This window comes from Manacus vitellinus, unplaced genomic scaffold (genome assembly GCF_001715985.3).
Source record: "Manacus vitellinus isolate BGI_N305 unplaced genomic scaffold, ASM171598v3 scaffold_24_pilon, whole genome shotgun sequence".
Classification (NCBI taxonomy): Eukaryota; Metazoa; Chordata; class Aves; order Passeriformes; family Pipridae; genus Manacus; species Manacus vitellinus.
This window is the reverse complement of record NW_021939798.1, coordinates 11331237-11350925: the sequence shown is the minus strand read 5'-3', so window position 1 is coordinate 11350925 and position 19689 is coordinate 11331237. Positions and strand designations below refer to the sequence as shown.

Genomic DNA, 19689 nt, shown 5'->3' with positions numbered 1-19689 from the left:
TGTCCCTGCCCATGGCAGGGGGGTGGAATGTGCCCACCCTTGACCTTGGTCCCCACTGCTGCAGGACGAGGTTCTCCAGAACCTCACCACGGAGGTCTCTCCTGCCCAGCTTTCATCTGCAAAGTGCACCTGCTTGCTTCCTGTTGACCTTAAAGTAAAAGAAGGAGGGCAAGGCAGGAAAGCAGAACAAGCCAAAGCCACTCTCCCTGCTGATCTCACCCAGGTGGTGCCACAGAAGCTCTCCTTGAACCCCAGGTTGGCTGCGCAGCCCCCGTGGCCTGGTCCTCTCCTGGTCCTCTCCTCGCAGCCTGGGTTAAAAATGAGCCCTTGGAGAGGGGAAGCAAATTGAATGAAGACATTGTGAGGGAACACGGGGCGATAATGGGCCCTTTTAGAGCTACAGCTGTTAGGAAATTGTTTGGTTCCAGGTTTTCAGGCTGCACAAAGGGGCTGCTCCGGTGCTTTCAGGCTCCCCCGGCGCGGTTTGACAGCGATGCCGAGGGAAGGGGAGAGGAGAAATCGTTCCAGGGCTTTTAATTTTGCTCTTGGCTAATGATTCCCAGCAGGATGCAAACGTGGGCACATGGGAATTGCGTGTGAGCCCCTCGATGCCACCCTGGCACAGTGAGCTGGGCTCGTGGAGCAGTGCTGAGCTCCATCACCACGTCCTGGAGCCACCTGAGAGAGGATGAGGGAAATCCATCCATATTTTTTCTGTATGTAGAGCTGGGCTTTGGCTCCCTGTGGGTCCTTTCCACCCTTTAACAGGAAGGAAGAACAAGGTCTTTATTAACCACACTCATCCTCCTTCCCTTACTTTGGTTTTCTCTAAGTGATGGGGCCGTGTTTGCTGGTGATCTGGAGGGCAAGGCAATAAATCCCTAAAAAAATACCTCTTAAACCGTTTCCCCCACCCACCCCAGCATGTTATTTACAGTGAGATTTCCATGGTATGTAAAATAATTTTCAGTGTGAAATGAAATTGCAGTTTGAAGATTCACTTAAAAAGCAGAGAATTGCCATTTTTGTATGAAGCCATAAACATTAATTGGAAATTTTTATATATGGACCATAATCCCAGCCCTGCTTTTAGACCACCCAGCTCCTTTGTGTGTTTAATTGTTTTTAAAAAAATGTTTTAATAACCTTTATAAGGTTCTGTATCTCCCTTCAGCTCCAGCCCTGCCCGAGATCAATGCAGCCACATCGTTAAATCCTGCTTTATTTAGGGGTGTGCCTGTATGAATATGTAAAAATTGAAATTATTTGCAGGCTGACGCTGTTTAAAATAGAATTAACGAGGTCTCACATGAGGGTTGTCTTAAGGTATTTAAAAATAGGTGTGTGGGGTCTTAACTGAAACCTCCTGGTGATGGTCGCAGTTGGAAGGTGCTGCCTGTGGCTCAGTGGCTGCCAGGGAAGGATGTTCTTGGTTTCTGCTTGAAAATGGAGAAATTCCTGTCAGGAGCCAGCTCTGATGAGGTGTGAGAGCCACAGACTCTCCTCTTTATGGTCGTTGCTGTTCTCTTGTAGCAGTTTGGGGGGATTTACAGGGTTCCTCGGAGCTGGGGGTCTGCAGGGCTTGGGGTGGCACCTGATGATGGTGGATCTGCTCCTGGAAAAGGAAACATGCTGGGAATAACAGCAGTGATGGGGGTCCTGCAGCTCTTCATGCTGCCTTTTAATGCTACCTTCCTCTCCTGGGGCTCCCCCACCCCTCTGCAGCCAGAGCCAGGTCCCACCAGAGCTGGGGGCCGTGTGTGGGTGGTGTCAGTGGGGTCTGGGAATATTTGGTCTTGTGTTGGTCCCTTTCACTGGGCAGGAATTAACCCCAGGAAACACGATGGGCAGTGACATCTTCATCCATTTATGTCCCGGCCCTGGAAGTGTCCAAGGCCAGGTTGGATGGGGCTTGGAGCAACCTGGGCTAGTGGAAGGTGTCCCTGCCCATGGCAGGGGGTGGGATGAGATGAGCTTTATGATTTACAGTTATCTGTGAAATTTGAGCTGGCTAGACCATAACTGTGCAAATAGAAATGTGTCTGTGTGATGGATCCTGCTTCTTTGCTGCGTGCTGGGAGAGCAGGACAAGGGCAATTCCTCATGGCTTCCATCTCCTGCAAAGGAGGTTTTTCAGGAAGGGATTCCAGGGCTTGGTCCTGTCTCCTGCTTGTACCAGCCCTGCAGAGCCAGAGCCTGGTGAGACTCGGCCAATATTGGCCAGATTCTGTGCTCACAGGTCAGGCTCACACTCTTGTCCAGCACAGGAGAAGGTGTCGAGGCTCCCTGAGCCTTTCCTGCTCCTCAGCGAGGTCAAAACATGGCAAAAGGAACGTGTGGAGCTCATGAAACGTGTCTTTGTGCTTCCCAGGTCGGGGGAGAAGTGAACTTTTACCCTGTGCATGAGTCTGACTCATAAATCAAACAGTTACATAAATAACCAGGCAGATAAGAATAAAGATTTTAAAACTCCACAGGAATAAATAGTCCCCACACAATGGGACCAGTCCGTGGGATCTGGAGGTGGATACATGTCTGCCCTCCCAGGGAATGACCTCCAGTTTCTGTCTCCCATCGTCCAGCACTAAGGTTTTGCTCTGGAAAGGGTGTCCAGACCTGTGTCCTCTCGGCTCAGCCAGAGGGGTTTGGTGTCTTCTCCCAGGAAACAAGTGACAGGACAAGGGGAAACAGCCTTGAGTCGTGCTAGGGAAGGGTTAGGTTGGATATTAGGGAAAAAAAGGTTAGATTGGATATTAGGGAAAAAAAAGTTTAGGTTGGATACTAGGGAAAACATCTCCATGGAAGGGCTGTCCAGTTGCCCAGGGCAGTGGGGGAGTCCCCATCCTGGGGGGGATTTAAAAACCGTGTGGATGTGGCACCTGGGGACAGGGGTGAGTGGTGGCTTTGACAATGATGACCTTAAGATTCTTTTCCTCAAAACAATTCCATGGTTCTGCATTCCTGGGATAGCTTTCTCCTCCAAACCCTTTCTCCTCCAAAGCCATGGCTGTGGAAGGTGAGGAGGGCGGGGACCTGGTGCAACCAGCCCTGGGTCCCCTGGCAGTGTGTTGTCTGGGGAGGATGATGGTGGAGGGAGCAGCTGAAGGGGGTGGTGATGGCCAGGGCAGAACCTGATCCACCCTTGGGCTGGAGGAGGCCTCTCATCTTTGGGATCCAGCAGGAGAACACTGAGCTGAGCTTTGCTGGGGAGGGGAGATGGGTGGCAGCCCCATCCTGGACTGACCTGGCACTGCTGGTGGGGATCTGTGTTGGGAAAGCTGGAGAATTCCGTGCTCTCCAGCTGAAGTTCACGTCCCGGTGCTGCAGTCGGGGGGGAGAGCAGGTTTTACGACTTTGAACTGAGCTCACGTGCCTTTGGGATAAATTAAGGGTAAAATTTCCTAAAATTGTAAATGTTTACAGCGTGTGGATCCAGAGCCGGGGGGGGCAAGGCTGGCAGGGGGCCAGGCAGCAGATGTGACACAGAGCTGGAGGCACAGCTCCAGCCCAGGAGATTGGGTGGGAAGAGGAGGGAGAGAAGGGTGGGAAGAGGGATGGAAGTGGCTGCTGAGGAGCAGCACTGGAAGGGCCAAGTCTTGGGAGAGCAGGTGTTGTTCTGCTGGGATGTGCCACACACGGCTCCAGCCGAGACCCAACAGTCTTCATTTCCTCACATGGAAGAAATTCTTCCCTGTGAGGAGGAAATTCTTCCCTGTGAGGGCGGGGAGGCCCTGGCACAGGTTGCCCAGAGAAGCTGTGGCTGCCCCATCCCTGGAAGTGTCCAAGGCCAGGTTGGACAGGGCTTGGAGCAACCTGGGCTGATGGAAAGTGTCCCTGCCCATGGCAGGGGGTGGGACTGGATGAGCTTTACCATCCCTTCCAACCCAAGGCATTCCATTCCCTATCTGGGAGGGGGGTGCCTGCTCCATCCCCTGCCCGGGATGAGGGCACACATTGTTCCTGCATTTCTGTGCCCCTGTGGGTAATGGGGCTGGTGGCTGCTCCTGAGAGGAGGAGGCACAGTAGGTTTATATCCTGGTGAGGTTTTTTTTTAATAGCTTGAAATGTTTGAGATGAAAAGTGCTGCGTTACCAAAAGGCAGATCCGCGGGAGCAACGTCCTCCCGCCGCTCCTGTGGGTTTGACCTTCGAAGCTTTGAGCACCACGGGCTCACCTGGAGCCCCCCGTGCCCAGGGCTGGGTCAGGCTGCTGCCCGGGGTGGGGATGGGGCCCGGGGGACATCGGGGGGGGTGGCAGGGCCCTCTGCCCCCCCCGGCTCCCCCGCACTCCTCGCGTGAGAGCCTCCCGAGCCGGCGGCCGTGCCGAACAGGTAGGGCAGGTATGGGAAGCGCCGAGGGCCCCGCGGAGCTCCTTCCCATTCCCACCTGGAGCCCTGATCAAACACCTCGACGGGCGGCCCGAGTGGGAGCCATGATGTAATCTTGGGAACCCAAAACAATCGGCCCTTTCATGGCAAGACGATAACAATCAAAACAGTATGTAAGGGCCTGCCATGCAAGAATACACATGCACATTATACACTGGAGGGAATTGAAAGCCGGAGTGAAAAGGGGCTTGTTAAGAATATGTAGCCTGCTTTCATAATCAGTTTGTAAAAGAATAGGCCCTTGAAAACAAGGGTTTAGGCTTATAGAAGGCTTTCTGTGCCTTGACCTTGCAAATATGCAGAGATGCCAACTTTTTTTTGAAAGTGAACTTGGAGTCTCCCAGCGTGGTGCCATAGCAGTTGGCAGGCGAGCTGGGGGTAGGAGGTCCGGCCCCGGTGCGTTCCCGGGGGGACACGGAGTCTTTCCATCGAGCTGGTCCTCGCTGGAGCTCCACCAGGATGTCACAGGTTTACCTTTTCTTCCTTAAAACTGCGGCCCAGGGCCCTGCTGCAGGGGAGGCTCGGCCGGGGCCAGGGCAGAGCCATCGCAGCACTGCTGGCTCTCTGCAGAGCTCACGTGGGGGTGACACGTGTCCTGGTGGTGTTTCTGTCCCCAGATGGAGGAGGTTGTGCAGGACATCACTGTCATCACCCCCATTTTACAGGTGGGGAAGCTGAGGCAGAGCTGGGAAAGGTGATGTGTCCAGTGCATGTTGGCTCCCTGATCCTTGACACCTGAGTCCATTGTGCCCAAAGGAAGAGACACCCAAGTGACATTCCTGTGCTGGCCAGGGTGCTGGTGGCAGAGCCACTAACGGGACACGTGCATTCCCAGGCAGAGTCCAGTGTGGTTTCCTTTGGAATGTGCTTCCTTTGGACCAACTCACGTTTGCAGGTTGGGGATGAGCCACAGGTTGTCCCCCTTGTCCAGCTGGACACAGGTGACCCATCCACAGAATCCCAGAACCGTTAAGGTTGGAAAAGACCTCCAAAATCATTGAGTCCAATCTGTGCCCGATTCCCACCTTGTCCCCCAGCCCAGAGCACTGATTGCCCTGTCCTTGAACACCTCCAGGGATGGGGACTCCACCACCTCCCTGGGCAGAAATCCGACCAGATGGGATCTGCTTCTACCACCTCTCTCCCAGTTATCCCCCACCTTCTTCCCTTTAAAGATCCTAAACTTTCCATCCCAAGCATTGTCCCTCAGGCTGCGTTGGCTCATCCCCCCGTTTCCATCTCCTCCGTGTCCCCACCTCCCTGTGGGCACCCCGAGCTTGGGCTCCTCTGGGCCGGGCTGCTCCAGCTCTGTCTCGGTGCTGGTGTTTTACAATGTATTCCTTTGCAGTCGGGGGAAGCCTTCCAAGAATCCCCACCTATTTCCGTCATAAGGCGCCTTTGTTCCCCTCGCACACAATGCAGCTTTGATTCCGTCCCTTCCTGGCGCCCGCGTTGCCGTCAGCTCCACGCGGGAGAAGGTGTGAGTTGTGCACGGCTCGGCGGCCAAGAGGGACAGGAATGTCCCTTGGGATGGTTTTGTTCCAAAGGGAGTGCTCCTCTCCTTTGCCCCAGCACCCGGACCCCTCCCGGGACGCAAACAGAGGCGTCCCCCGAGGTTCCCCCCGCGCGGCGAAGCGAGGCCGAGCAAACAGCTGGGCTTAGGTGTTCCTGGCCTCGTGGTGTCACGGAGTGCTCCTCATCCTGATGGGATTAGTGTCCCTGGGAAGGGCTCAGAAGGCCACAAAGTCCAAGAAATGTTCAGGCAGAGCTGTGGCGGGGAGGAAGTGTTGGATGGTCCCATGGGAGTGCGGTCTGGGCGAGCAGGAGACCATGGTGGGGACGTGGAGTGACTGGAGGCCAGGAGATGTCATGGGGACCTTCTCAGCCTGGTCCTTTCTGCCCCACGGACATCCCAAGAAACTCCTTGTGCAGGGACACTTGTGGGTGTCTGGGTCTCTGGTGGCCTTTGTCTCTGGCCACGTCCCACACTGAAGCTGCCCTGGCTGCCAGTGCCCATGCAGTGGGCATTTCCTGGGAAAACAGTTAAAATCCTGACCTGGGATGGGGCATTCATGGCTGCCTCCCTGATGAGGGCTGGAGGGCATGGGTGGCCTGGCCCCAGTGGGTCCCTGTTGGTGCTGAGCACACCAGAACCCGTTTGCCATGGGGTGTGAGTGCCGTGGCATGTGGCACAGTGGGCACTGTAGCCCCTGGCTTGCCGTGCCACCTGCAGCCCTGCTCCCATCCCCATCCCTGGGCATCTGGCACTGATCTGGAGATGCCCCAGTCTGTAGGGCCGGGGCTGGTTCTTAGGGGAGCCCTGATGGGCTGTTCCAGGGGCATGTGGGAAGGAAAGGAGGAAAAGAGCAGGGGCAAACCCACCTGATGGGCTCCTCCTGGATCTTCCCCCGGGTTCCATCCCCTTCCTCCTGCCCCTCGGGGCTGCTGCAGGGCCGGGGGTCAGCGTGGGGTTCCCTCCTCCCGGTGGGGGCGAGGGGGGGACTCTCCACCCTTCCCATACAGACCCCTCCATTCACACCTCCCTCTCCCACCCCATTAATTTGTTGTGGTCGGGGCCAGTAAAAGCTGCTTTGTGCGAAGGCGAGGGAAGGAGGAAAAAAGCCCAGGGCAGAGACAGCGGCCCCAGTGTTTTCCAACAGGGATGGTTTTCCCCCTCCGTCCTCCCTCTCTTTCCCTTGAATAATGTTTTTGATTGTAATAGCCTGTCCTGGTTAGGGAAACCCGCAGCCTCTCCCCCTTCCCCTCCCCTCTTCTGTAAACCCTGGTAGAAGTTTAAACAACCCAGAGAGATTTTTCTCACCAGTCTTATTTTACTAATAGGAAACAAGTGTTTGAGGCAGCAAAAGGGAGCTTGGAGCTGCTGGCAGAGGAAGGGCTGACCTCAGGGAGAGGCACTGGGCTCCTGCCTGGAGCTGTGGCTGGGGCAGGTCCCAGCCCAGCCCCTCACTGCTGCAGCTTTGAGCCCCCCAGGATGGTCCCTCTCTTGGTGTCCCCCCAGGACAGGCCATGGCCAGTGCCACCAACACACACCAGTGGAGACATGATGGAGAAAACCTGCCCATGGCAGGGGGTGGAACAAGATGAGCTTTAAGGCCCCTTCCGACCCAAACCATTCCATGATTCCGTGACTGATGGACAGTCCAGCTCTCCCCTCCACCTGGTTTTTCACTTCCATGGAATCCTTACTTGTGTCTCTTTGTCCCTGTCTCCCAGCAGCCTTTCCCAGGCTGTGCCTTCCATCTAACATATATATTCATATATATATAATTGTGCTTTTTCTGTGTGGTAGGAACTTAGCCATTGGGATTGGGATCCAGAATTTCCCAGAGGGCCTGGCTGTCAGCCTGCCTTTGCGAGGGGCTGGATTTTCCACGTGGAAAGCGTTCTGGTAAGCTGAGCTCCTCTTCTCCCAGGGGAACAAGAGCCCTCCACCAGCACCTCCTGCCCATTGGTTTCCTCCCCTGTCCGTTGTGTTGCTCCATCATGGAGCTGCCCTTGGAATGGGTTTGCTCCAGACCTGCTGGGTCAGCTCCTGAAATCATGGGGAGCTGGGAGTGCTGCTGGTTTCCTGTGCTCAGGAAGTGTGGTGAGCTCTGCCCTGCTCCCTCCACACTGCCTGAACTCAGATCCAAGCCCTCAGCTCCCTGGGGATGCATCCATGATCCTGACAGGTCACCACATCCTGCTTCAGTACCTGTTGTGACCTCCCAGATCCTGCACTAAATATTTTTTTCTTTAAATTTTTATTTTATTTCATTTTTTCTCTCCCTTCACTCCAGGTTGGATTTCAAACCCAGCCTTTTCCCTTTTCCCTGAGGTGAAAAAGCCCAGGGCATGAACCCTGGGAGTGCAGGGCTGTGTTCACCTGGCTGGGTGATGGATGGGAGGGCAGGGGGAGGCTCCAAAACTGCTCCTGCCAAAGCTTTGTTTAATTTTCCTCCCACCCACTCCCGCAAGCGGGTGCTGGGACTTGCACCAGGATTGCTGCTGCTGGGAAGGGAGTTCCCATGGTCCAGAGAGCTGAAACAGTCCTAGGGGGAAAGAAAACGAGCGGGAAGAACATGATTTTATCCTGGTTGAGGCTGTGGCCAGATGTGGATTCACAACCTCAGCTCTTTGGGATTGAGTTATGCTGGTTGGAAATATTTCCTCTCTGACCCATCCCTGCCTGGGAGCTGGATCCCCAAATCCCACAGTGCTGCTGGGGGGAGGAATTGGGCCATGCCTGAATTCCACTCCTGGAAAATTCAGCTGGGTTAGGTCAAATCATTGCCTGTTTAAAATCATCCAGGTGACTTGGCGTGGCGTGGCCAGTGTCCCACCCCTCCGGGCCACGGTGGCACTGGGGAATGGGGGCTGGGGGTGCAGTGGGGATGGGGAGGTGTGAGCCCCGTCATCCCATCGGGATGGCTGTGCCACCCCTCTCTCCAGGCTCCCAGGGGCTCTCAGTGGGGGTGTTTGGCAGGTACGGGCAGCTGAGCGGGATGGTGGAGCCCTTGGCCGGCGTGTTCGGAGCCTTCGCCGTGGTGCTGGCAGAGCCTCTCCTGCCCTACGCCCTGGGCTTCGCCGCCGGGGCCATGGTCTACGTGGTGATGGACGACATCATTCCCGAGGCACAGACCAGGTGAGACCCTGCAGACACCGTTACAGGCAGGGAGACACGGGGGGAAGCACAGAGGGCTCCAGGACATCCCTTCCCTTGCCCGGGGCAGAGACACGCGGCGCTTCCCTCCTCCCAGCCGACATTCCCGGCTCCTCGCAGCTCACCTCTCCCCTCTCTCCCTGCAGTGGCAATGGGAAGCTGGCATCCTGGACCTCCATCCTGGGCTTTGTGGTGATGATGTCCCTGGACGTTGGGCTCGGGTAGGGCAGCGCTGCAATCCCAGGAGAAGAATTCAGAGCCGTGCGCGGGTTCGGAGCCGGGTGCGCGTCATCCTCCGGACTGGTTTTGTACATATCTTTCTGGGATCTGGTTTGGTGTTGATTTCCTATAATTTTATATCTCTCTCTCCCCCAATGTCATGTTGATGGTTTTCAAAGCACAAATACGGGTGGTTCCTCCCAGATCCCGCTTTCCTTTCGCCACCAGGTTTGCTTTTCCTCTCAGGGGGGGTCGTTGGACCACGCTGGGCTGGTTTCTCCGAGTCAGGTCACTCGGGGATTTTGATCATCTTTGCTCTGTAGAAGGTTAGAAATTCTCTGTCCTGTGTTGAAGCTGGTCTGTGGTTAAGCACTGAGGCATTGGAATGGAGTAAACCCCTTAGGGAGTCTGGAATTCCACCCTTTTTTTGGGAAGGCAGGTGGAAGGCGTTAGGGCTGCGATAACACACACAACATATCGCAGGACTGCAGGTCTCCCGTGTCCTGCTGGTCCTTGGGAATGCTTCAGGGAATTTGTTTTGATGGATGCAAATAGTCCAGGCAAATAAAAATGAATTTTCTTGGGATCTCTTCAAGGGGGAAATGTCTTTTTTTTTTTTTTCCTAAATTTATCTAAGTGAGACACTGTTCTGATGAGTCGTGTGCAGTGTTTCAGGGTTTTCAGGAAAAAAAAAAAACAAACAGGAAAGAAGAATTTTAGTGTTTCCCAGCATGTACTCTTTGACAAGGCAAGGTGTGGTCCTCCACACTGTCGCTGATGTGCTGCCTGATGCCGGATACAATTCCACATGGACCCGTGTTTGGCCTTCCTGAGGGATTGCTGGTTCTGCTGGGCCATAACTCCCTGAAGAACCAAGGAAAGGTTTGGTGGTGATGGTCCTGGTCACACTTCACCTGCAGAAGAGCCAAGTCAGCACCTGAGTGTGCTGGGAGCCCTTGTCTTCCTGAGCAGCGTCAGGATGAATTCATTCCTCAGGATGAATTAATTATCCCACCTGAAGAGCCAGAAACGTGCAACGTGGATCCTGCCTCTTCACCTGGCCTTTCTAAGCATCTCTTGTGGAATGGCTCTTCCTGAGCAGGCAGGATTGATCCCTTCCAGGCTGAGGAGTGAATCCTGCCCATCCCTGTGCCCGGCACACACTCGAGTGAGGAGGGAATCGCCACAGTTGGAAGGATGCTGCAAATCCCAGCTCCCCCTCGCCAGGGATGCTTCAGTCTTCAGCACAAAGGGCTTCCTCAGACTGGATAACTGGATCACCTGGCTGCCTCCTGCTGCTCAGTCCCTCTGGAAGTGGTGCTGGGATGTCACGGATCACCTGCTGGAGGGGCAGCCAGAGGGAACAGGCTTGAATGAATTAAGCTGGAGTTGTACATTTTCATTTGGTTCTTTCTTTTTTGCTTGGATTTAATTTCTACTTCATTTGTGGATCACTCTGGATGATACAAAACTACTCTTTGCCAATGGATTTGACCTTTCAACTGTGATTGGTTTCAATAAATGGGAAATTGAGAGTTTGCACTGATTCGTTTTACTGCTGTAAAACCGTGGCTTTGCTGCTTCTCCCTCTGTTCTGCTGTGTTTCCTTTCTCCAGCTTAATTGTTTCTGGCTTGTCCAAGGTCCTGCCTCTTGGCCAGGAAGGCAGCTGCTTTGGGGATGAAAAAAAAAGGGAGAAAAAGCCAAGGAAAGGCAGTTTTGCAGTGCCTCATCCAGACAGCGGTGAGCGTGTGTTCCTGGGGACCACTGGGCTGCCCAGGTGAGCCAGGTATGTCCAGGCACGGGGGAAATTGGGGATTGTGGCCCTCAGTGGGAAAAGCAAGAGGTGTCAGGACCCTTTTTTTTAAAAGCAGCAGGTGTTGTCTGTCCCTGCCATCCTGGGGTTGGAGAGGGAATGGACCTGGCACAGCTGGGAATCAGTGTCCTTCCCAGTGCCACCAGTGGCCAGGCTGCCCCATCTCCCACTGCTCTTCACCTGCTTTCCAGACACACTAGAAGTGTCTGTAAAGCTTTTAGCCCTCTGTCTGCAGCCTTAAAAACCTTAAAATCCTCCGTGATGTCCACGGGTCGGGATGGCTCCAGCCCGTCAGGGCTATTTTCTGGTTTGATTCCTGGCGCGTGGTGTGAGCTGGTACAAAACCCACATTATACAGTTAAAGGCAGCCTTGTAATCAGATTGCTGCGAGATAATATCGTGGAAAGCATTTAATCCTGCTTGGATGTAGCCAGCCCAGATGATGGTGATGCACATTGGAGCCGTGGGGAGCGAGTGGGGAGGGTGATGCAGAAAGCACGTAGGAAAATCCGTCTTTTCTGTTTGTCCCCTGGGGGGGAATGAAATTATCTCTCTGTTCCTTGGTGTGATTGAAAAGCTGGCGGGGGGCCAGGCCTGAAATTGCCCGTGGAAACAGTGAGTGTCAATGGAAAGGTGGAGTTTGGAGCAAAGGGAGTATAAACACCCAGCCAAGGCCTGCAAATGGAGATGGGCTCTGATCCTTGGATGGAGGAGCTGGGAATTGTCAAGAGATCAGGCTGGAGGGAAAACAGGAAAGTTGTCCCGTGGTTGGAGATGGTTTTTGAGGTCCTGGGGTGTGCTTGGCCTCAACTCTGTGCTTGGATGAGTGTCAGGATGCAGCTGAGGGACTGGTGTGGTCCCTCCCCAGCATTGGGATGCCACTGAGCCCCCATCCTGTGTCTCTGCCTCTGGAAAATGGGGAGAACCCCTGGCCCACAGCACCCATGCTCATGGTGAGCACAGAGGGAGGGGTTTCCCTCTCTGTCCATCCTTTTGATGGAAGGCAGTGAGCCTTTGGAGGGACACAGGGAGCCTGGACTGGTTTGCAATGTCCTCTGAGCCCCTTACAAGCATAATATCAAATTTTAGCTGGTGATTTCTCACCTCCCTACTAATTTTTCAGTAAAATTCAAACCCTTTAAACTCTTGGGGTTTATAAATAATAACAAATTTTTGCATTGGCTGGAGGAAAACTTAAACTGTGACTCTTCTCCATCTAAAAGCCTCAAACCCCGAAAGATAAAGAGTTTTTTCCAAGCATTCCCTGTAGGTGTTCTTGCAAGGGGGGGTTAAAACCCACCCAAGCCCCCCCCAGGGTGAGTTGGTGGCCTCCTTTTCTTGTGGTTTTTTTTTTAGTTTCAGAGAACTATGAAGATGATGTCTGGGAGCAGGATGGGCTCAGTGCCAGATGGAGCTGGTGAGGAGGAGGTGGAAGAATCCACAGGAAACTTCTCTGCAACCAGAGCTGCCCAAAGGTGAGCCTTGGGCTGGGCTTAGAACTAAGTGGAGGCTGGAGAGGCTGCTGATAGCTCAGAGCATGGCACTGTCCCTGTGTTTGCCCAGGGATTAGGGCTCTGGAGAGGGGATTACGTGTGGTGGTGAGTGTGTGGTGCAGAGCTCTGGGCTTCTCCCTCCCAGGATGTGGCTGGTGGCCTGAAGGTGAAGGAGAGTGGGTTTAGAAGGGATGTTGGGAAGAAATTCCACCCTGGGAGCGTGGTGGGGCCCTGGCACAGGTTGCCCAGAGAAGCTGTGGCTGCCCCTGGATCCCTGGAAGTGTCCAAGGTCAGGTTGGACAGGGCTTGGAGCAACCTGGGCTAGTGGAAGGTGTCCCTGCCCATGGGGTGGGAATGAGATGAATTTTAAGGTCCCTTCCAACCAAAACCAATCCATGATTCTGTGATTCTCTGATCCATCCCACCTGGGATGCAGCTTGTCCATCCTGACTGGAGCAGTGGTGCAAGGAGAAAGCCTGTCCCCTTTGCTCCAGGCCCATCCCACCTCACTCCCTGCTCCCATGCAGTGCCAGGCAGCTCCCGGTGGTTGCTCGGGTGGCACGTGGCAGGCATGGAGGTTGGCACCATGGCACAGCACCTGGTCAGATGCTGCTTTTCCCTCCCCATCAGCTCCTGCTGGCCTCGCTCCCAGCTGGAATAGGCATGGAAAAGGCCGTGGGTATGGTTGTGCATCCGGGGCAGGGAAACTTCCTCCCGAGGGGCAGCGGAGGGGCAGCTCCATCTCTGCTCTGTGTGACCAGTGACAGACCCCGAGGGAAGGGCTGGAGCTGTGTCAGGGAGGGTCAGGTTGGATGTCAGGAGAAGGTTCTTCCCCCACAGGCTGGTTGGGCACTGCCCAGGCTCCCCAGGGCAGTGGGCACAGCCCCAAGGCTGCCAGAGCTCCAGGAGGGTTTGGACAACGCTCTCAGGGACAGGGGGGATATTGGGGTGTCTGGGGTGTCTGTGCAGGGCCAGGGTTGGACTGGACGATCCCTGTGGATCCAGCTGAGGATATTCCCTGGTTCTGTGATGATTCCATGGGAGCACAGCCTCCCCACCCCGCCGTGCCGTGAGTCAGGGCGCAGGAATGGCTCTCCGGGGGTGCCGGGCGCTCGCCAGCCCGTGCCGGGTGCTGGGGGAGGCAAAGGCGGCTGCGGTTTGCAGGGTTTGCAGGGCTGGGCGGGGACAGAAAACCCCAAGCGAGGGCTTTGCACGCAAAGGAACAATAATCCCATTATGAGGCCCCACGGCGGCGTCAGAGCAAACACGGCGCGGAGCGGGAGATGCGCGCCCGGGGTGGATCGTGGCACCTGAGTCACTGCTTATAAAGGGATGGATTTCACCTCCCTCCCCTCCCCTTAGGAAAGAAACAATTCAGACCTGGAGACAGAATGGCTTCTATCCTTTGTGCACGGGCTTTGTTGTCCTTGGCAGCCGGGCAGGGATCACAGCCGAGGTGCTCGTGCGCTCGCCCGCGGGCTCTGGCTCTGCGGCCAACCCGGGCTCCTCTGCCCGCTCCCAGCTCACCTGGGTGCCCCAATCCCATCGTGCTGGCCCTGCAGGGGACACTCTGCCTTGCTTCAGTCCCAGTGTGGACCCACCACCACCTCAGGGACAAGCCTGGGTTTGGGAGAGTGGAGGGAGGACAAGAAATTTCAGCTCCGGGTGTCCTTTGCCCAGGGCAGATATTGTGGGGTTCTGGAGGAGATTTCACAGAAACCCAGAATGGTTTGGGTCGGAAGGGACCTTAAAGCTCATCTCACTCCACCCCCCTGCCATGGGCAGGGACACCTTCCACCAGCCCAGGTTGCTCCAAGCCCCGTCCAACCTGGCCTTGGACACTTCCAGGGATCCACCAGGGGCAGCCACAGCTTCTCTGGGCAACCTGTGCCAGGGCCTCCCCACCCTCACAGGGAAGAATTTCTTTCCAATATCCCATCTAACCCTGCCCTCTGGCAATGGGAAGCCATTCCCACTTGTCCTGTCCCTCCAGGCCCTCATCTGAAGTCCCTCTCCAGCTCTCTTGGAGCCCCTTTAAGGGGAAAGGTTGGAGCCTTCTCCAGACTGAACAACCCCAGCTTCTAATTTAATACAGTCTATTTTTCAGGTATTTAAGTTGCACTCTCTAAGTGAGTGTATTTAGTCTTGCATGGTCAGTCAGCCCTAGAAAAGCTACGTGCTTGTGTCTGTCCTGGGCTCCTGGGACTGCAGGTCATGGATGAGCTCCTGGTTGCCTTTGTCCTGGTTGTTTTACTTAAAATACTTAATTTTCACTGATCAGCATCTGGGTGGTGGCTGTGAAAAGGTTCCTCTCTGCCATCTCAGAGGGATGTTCTCCATGTGGTTCCTTGGGTGTTGTGTGAGGTGGGAAAAGTCAAAGGAAGTCAAAAAGTCAAAAGTCAATCCAGAGGGTTGTTCCTAATGGGAAAAGAAGGCAAATTACACACTGAGGGATCTGCAGTTTGCACAGCTCCCATCTTAGTGCCTCTTTTGCTGTTTTAAGGCTTTTACAGTGTGAGGGTTTGTGCAAGAACAGGGAGAAAATATTTTCAGTATGTTTTTGGTTGAGATTTCTGGGAAATGTTTTTGTGCCTTATAATCCTACGAGGGGGATCTCGGGAGCAGGAAACTGAGCCTGAAGGTTTATTTTAATATAATCTTACAAAATGCTGATGATAACTAAAAAGCTTTTGTGTCCAGAGCTGGTTTGTGTGGGGAATTGTTTAAATCTTTCTGTGGCTGTTGCCTTCCCGTGTTCTTACAGGAACAAGGAAAGTGTTCCCAGCCTGACACACGCTCGCTCCCCGCTCGTCCCGCACGATCCCTCTGCTGAGCCTGGAGCAGAAACAACCCCACAGCTCCAGAGCCCGTGTGGAATCAGGAGGGAAGAGAACAGCCTGGATCTGCTCTCCTTTTACTGCAAAATAATTTCCCTACCATAAAATCACCAGCGAGAGCCAAGGGAAGATTAGGTCATAGGGAAAAACGCGGGCTGGGGAACAATGGAGGGAGGTGCTGGTAACGGCCAGGGGGGGACACCCCACAGCCTGGGGCTTCCCCAGGGACCCCCCTCTGCCAGGATCCCCCCTCTGCCAGGATCCCACCTCCACTGGGACCTCCCTCCACTGGGACCTCCACCTGTGCCAATACCCCAATTCCATCAGGACCCCCATCTCCTCCAGGACCCCACACCCACTGGGACCCCCCACACCCACTGGGACCCCCACCTCCTCCAGGACTCCAACTCCCTTGGGACCCCCAGCACTGCTCCCCCAGCTCTGTGCAGGACAGACCAACAGCATGAGCATTCCCAGCCCTTTTTATCTCCCTCTTTCCCAAGGTTTGAACTCCAGTGAGGGCTGGAGCATCCCCGTTCCTCCCAGCCTGGTGTTTTGGTCCGGGCTGGAAGCAGAGACAGGTGTGGGGCTGGATTTCAAACACAAATCAGCATCTCACAACATGTTTTGTTTTTCTCCTTCCTTTCAGGACATCATTTATCCTGGCTCAGCTCTGCCAGTGGATGGACAAATCTGCTGGGGGATCTGCAGCTCCTTCCCCCTGAATCCAGTGCTGCTGGTGTGTCCCTGGAGGTCAGAAAGCCCTGGGAATTTAGGGGGGATGTCTTAAATCAGGTCTTGGTGAAGATTGCACAAAATCCCTCCAGTGCCCTCAGTTCTGGGTGGGAAGGAAAACCCTTTGGAGACCAGGGAAATGAATCCCTGCTGCAAGGACCCCCCAGGGCCTCCCAAGTCATTAAACAAATTAAATTGTTTAGAAGAAGGAGGCCCAGGTGACTGGGTGTGAAACCCCCCCAGGCCTCGGTAATTGCTGTGCAAAGGCAGCACTGGTGGGTGGAAAGGAGACAGAGATTTTGGGGGATTTTTCCTCCCCTGGTGCAGCTCCAGCCCCGTTTGGCTTCGTGGGGCACTCGGGGACTGCTGTGCTGGGAGCAGGAGCCTGGGCTGGGATGCCTGATGGGATGCTCTGGTCCAGCAAGGGGCTGTGCTGTCCTTGTCCCCTGGGGTGGGGTGGGAAAGAGCTCCCCAGTCCTCCCCAGTGGGCTCCAGTTCTTTAAATGGACCTTGGCTCACAGTCCGTGGCCTCACTGCTCCAGAGAGCTAATAGGAATATTTAATTTTTTCCTTGTGTAAATGTTTTTCCCGTCTGAAAAGGTGAGCAGGGCCCACCTCCACACTGAACACCTGCATGGCTCCAGAGGGAAACACCAGCAACACCTCCCATGGCTCCAGAGGGAAACAGGGGAGGTGTTGCTGGGCCTTTCCTTTAGCCAAGGAAAGGGGCAGAACTCCTGAACTCTGCTGCCTCTCCATTCCCAGGGTTAGCTGTGCTCAGACAGGTCAGATACCTGAGCAGGTGAAGCATTAGTGTTTCCTTGGATGCTCTGGAGCTGCAGGAGGGACCAGGAGCCTCCACGGGCACGGGGACCCCCAGCTCTGGTGTTCCCAAGTCCTGTGTGCTCGGCACTGGCCGGGCAGTTCCTGCTGGAAATTCCTTTCTTAGGGATATCAACCCTCCAGGTCCTTTTAATTATTAATTGATCAGCACTTCTCAAATCAAGATATCTCATGATACCAACAGGACACACTGACTTCTGTTCCAACACTGCGAGCTGGGAGGGGACAATGCCCCTTCCAGAGCCAAATGCTGAGGATTTCATAACAATTATTTTATTTTATTATTTCATACAGCCAGGACCAGCAACGTGGGGCTGCTCAGCACTGTGTGCCTCAGCTTGGACACAGGCAGGCTGGGCTGAGGTGTTCCCATGTGGGATGGGGTGCAGTGGACCCGAGGGGTCTGTGCAGGGTCTGGGGCTGCCGTTGGCCCAGCGAGCGTGGAAAATGCTGCCGAGACCCAGCAAGGGGCTGAGATTCCTTCTGCAGTGGGGGTGGCTTCTCTCTGGTCCTTTCCCTTCCCTCCCCCTCTCCTTGAAGCTCTCCCAAACAAGTGCTGGTTTATTGCCCACCGTTTCCCAGCTGCACAAAGGCCGCCTTGTGCCGCCGAGCTCCAGATGTTTCACATCTTACAGAAACTCGGTCACAAGGTACCTGTTCCACTGGAGCACCAGCTGACCTGGATGGGGAGAGAGCTGCCTCCCAGCCTTGGCTGGCAGATCCCAGCCCTGGGGAGGGCAGGAGGTACCTGGCGCACTGGCAGTCCCTGTTTGGGGGCAGGGGAGGGAGGGGGTGTCACACGTGGGGCAGGGTGGGAGGTGCTGCCTCAGCAGGAGCAGCTCCTGGGAGGAGGGTTGGAAGGGGTCACACCAGGGATTTTTTTTCACAGAATCATGGAAATCACAGGATGGTTTGGATTGGGAGAGAACTTGAAGCTCATCCAGTCCCGCTCCCTGCCATGGGCAGGGACACCTTCCACTGGCCCTGGAAACTTCCAGGGATGGGGCAGCCACAGCTTCTCTGGGCAACCTGTGCCAGGGCCTCCCCACCCTCCCAGGGAAGGATTCCTTCCCCATACCCCATCTAACCCTGCCGTCTGGCAGTGGGAGGCCATTCCCTGTGTCCTGTCAGCCTTGTTGGCCTGGGGGTCAGGGATCTGCAGGTCCAGGTGGTCCCCAGGGCTCTGGGACAGCCCTGGGTGTGCAGCTGCCCCCAGGCTCTGCTCCTGCCTGTGCTGAGGCTGCACGGGGATCCCCGTGTCCCTGCCCTCTCTGTGCTGCCACAGGGCTGGGCTCCTCCAGGAGAAGGTGATCCCAGGACTCTGCTGTCAGCTTGGGATGGATCCCGAGGGTTGTGGTCCTGCAGGACAGCAATGTCCTGGCTCTGCTCCATCCCCACCCCATTCCTTTGACTGCAATCCCTTAATTGTTTCCAAAAAGCACATGACAAAAGGCAGGGAGATAATTACAGTCCCTTGCCCCCCCCCCCTTATCTCCAGGAGAGCATGTTGGGCAAACAGAAAACAGAGGATCAGTCCTGGCCGTGGCTCCTCAGAGCAGCTCTGGAGGGCAGGCAGGGCTGATTTACTGCCCTTGTTCACAGCTGTATTCAGCTTTTTATTACAACTCTAATTATCCCTCACCATCAGGATCTCAGGGAGATGTCAGGTGGCACCAGACATTTCCTCTCCTGTGGGCTGAGGGCTGGGCAGGGAGGGCTCCTCAGCAGAGAAGGGACAGCGATGCTGCCTGGTGTCCCCTGGCATTTGGGGACACAGTCTGGGGACACACTGGCTGTCAGCAGGCAGTGACCCCCTGCCTTTCCATGGACCTGCCCTGCAGATGAGCCCATGAGCTCTACAGATCCCTGGCAGGAGGCCGGAGCCGGGTGGGCATCGGAGTCTTCTCCCAGGTAACAAGCAACAGGCTCCGGGGAACCGGCCTCGAGTTGTGCCAGGGGAGGTTTAGATTGGATATTAGGAAAAAATTCTTCATGGGAAGGGCTGTGCAGCCCTGGCACAGGCTGCCCAGGGCAGGGTGGAGTCCCCATTCCTGGAGGGATTTAGAAGGCGTGTGGCTGTGGCACCTGGGGACACGGTGAGTGGCCCGTGGGGAGCGGTTGGCAGATGGGGAACAGTTGGACTTGAGGGTCTTAGGGGGCTTCTCTGACCTAAACTATTCTCTGGTTCCTGGGATGTCTTTCTCCCCAGAATCTGTGTGTGGGGAAGGTGAGGGATGAGGGCACAGGGTGCAGCCGCCCCTGGGGACGTGTTTTCTGTGGAGGGGGCACTGAGGGGGGTGATGGTGGCAGGGCAGCCCTGGCACCGCCTGGCCTGGGCAGAACCTGCCCCACTGCTCCAGAACCAGCACTGCTCATCGGGGCTGGAACCCAAGGAGGAGGCAGGAGAGCTCCACCTCTCCTGCCAGGACACTTACCCACCGCTCTCCTGGCAGCAGGGAGGCCTCGGGAGTGGACTGACCCCCTGGAAAATGCTCCCCAGCCAAAGCAGCCCCTCATTCTCATGCAAAACGTGCTGGGGCCGGTGGGTGAGGGGGGGGGGGGGAGGGAATGAATCCCTCCAGAGGGGAGCAGAGCCGGGCAACTTCTCGGGAATGAAGTGAAGTAATCCCTCCCCGGCACCCCGGGCACATAAAGCACCGCGGAACACAAGTGCCTCTCTGTCCCCTCTCTTTCTTCT

At 55.5% G+C, this 19689-nt stretch overlaps 1 protein-coding gene across 1 annotated transcript in view; it reads left to right on the top strand.

The window, feature by feature from the left end:
* Positions 1-11050, top strand: part of SLC39A11 (solute carrier family 39 member 11) — an 80169-nt gene extending 69119 nt beyond the window's left edge. Inside the window, exons 8-10 of the mRNA XM_029960133.1 lie at positions 7698-7796; positions 8874-9032; positions 9197-11050. Coding sequence (XP_029815993.1) covers positions 7698-7796; positions 8874-9032; positions 9197-9275 — 337 coding nt within the window. The 3' untranslated portion in view covers positions 9276-11050. The remainder of the gene's footprint in view (positions 1-7697; positions 7797-8873; positions 9033-9196) is intronic.
* The last annotated feature ends 8639 nt before the right edge of the window (positions 11051-19689 follow it).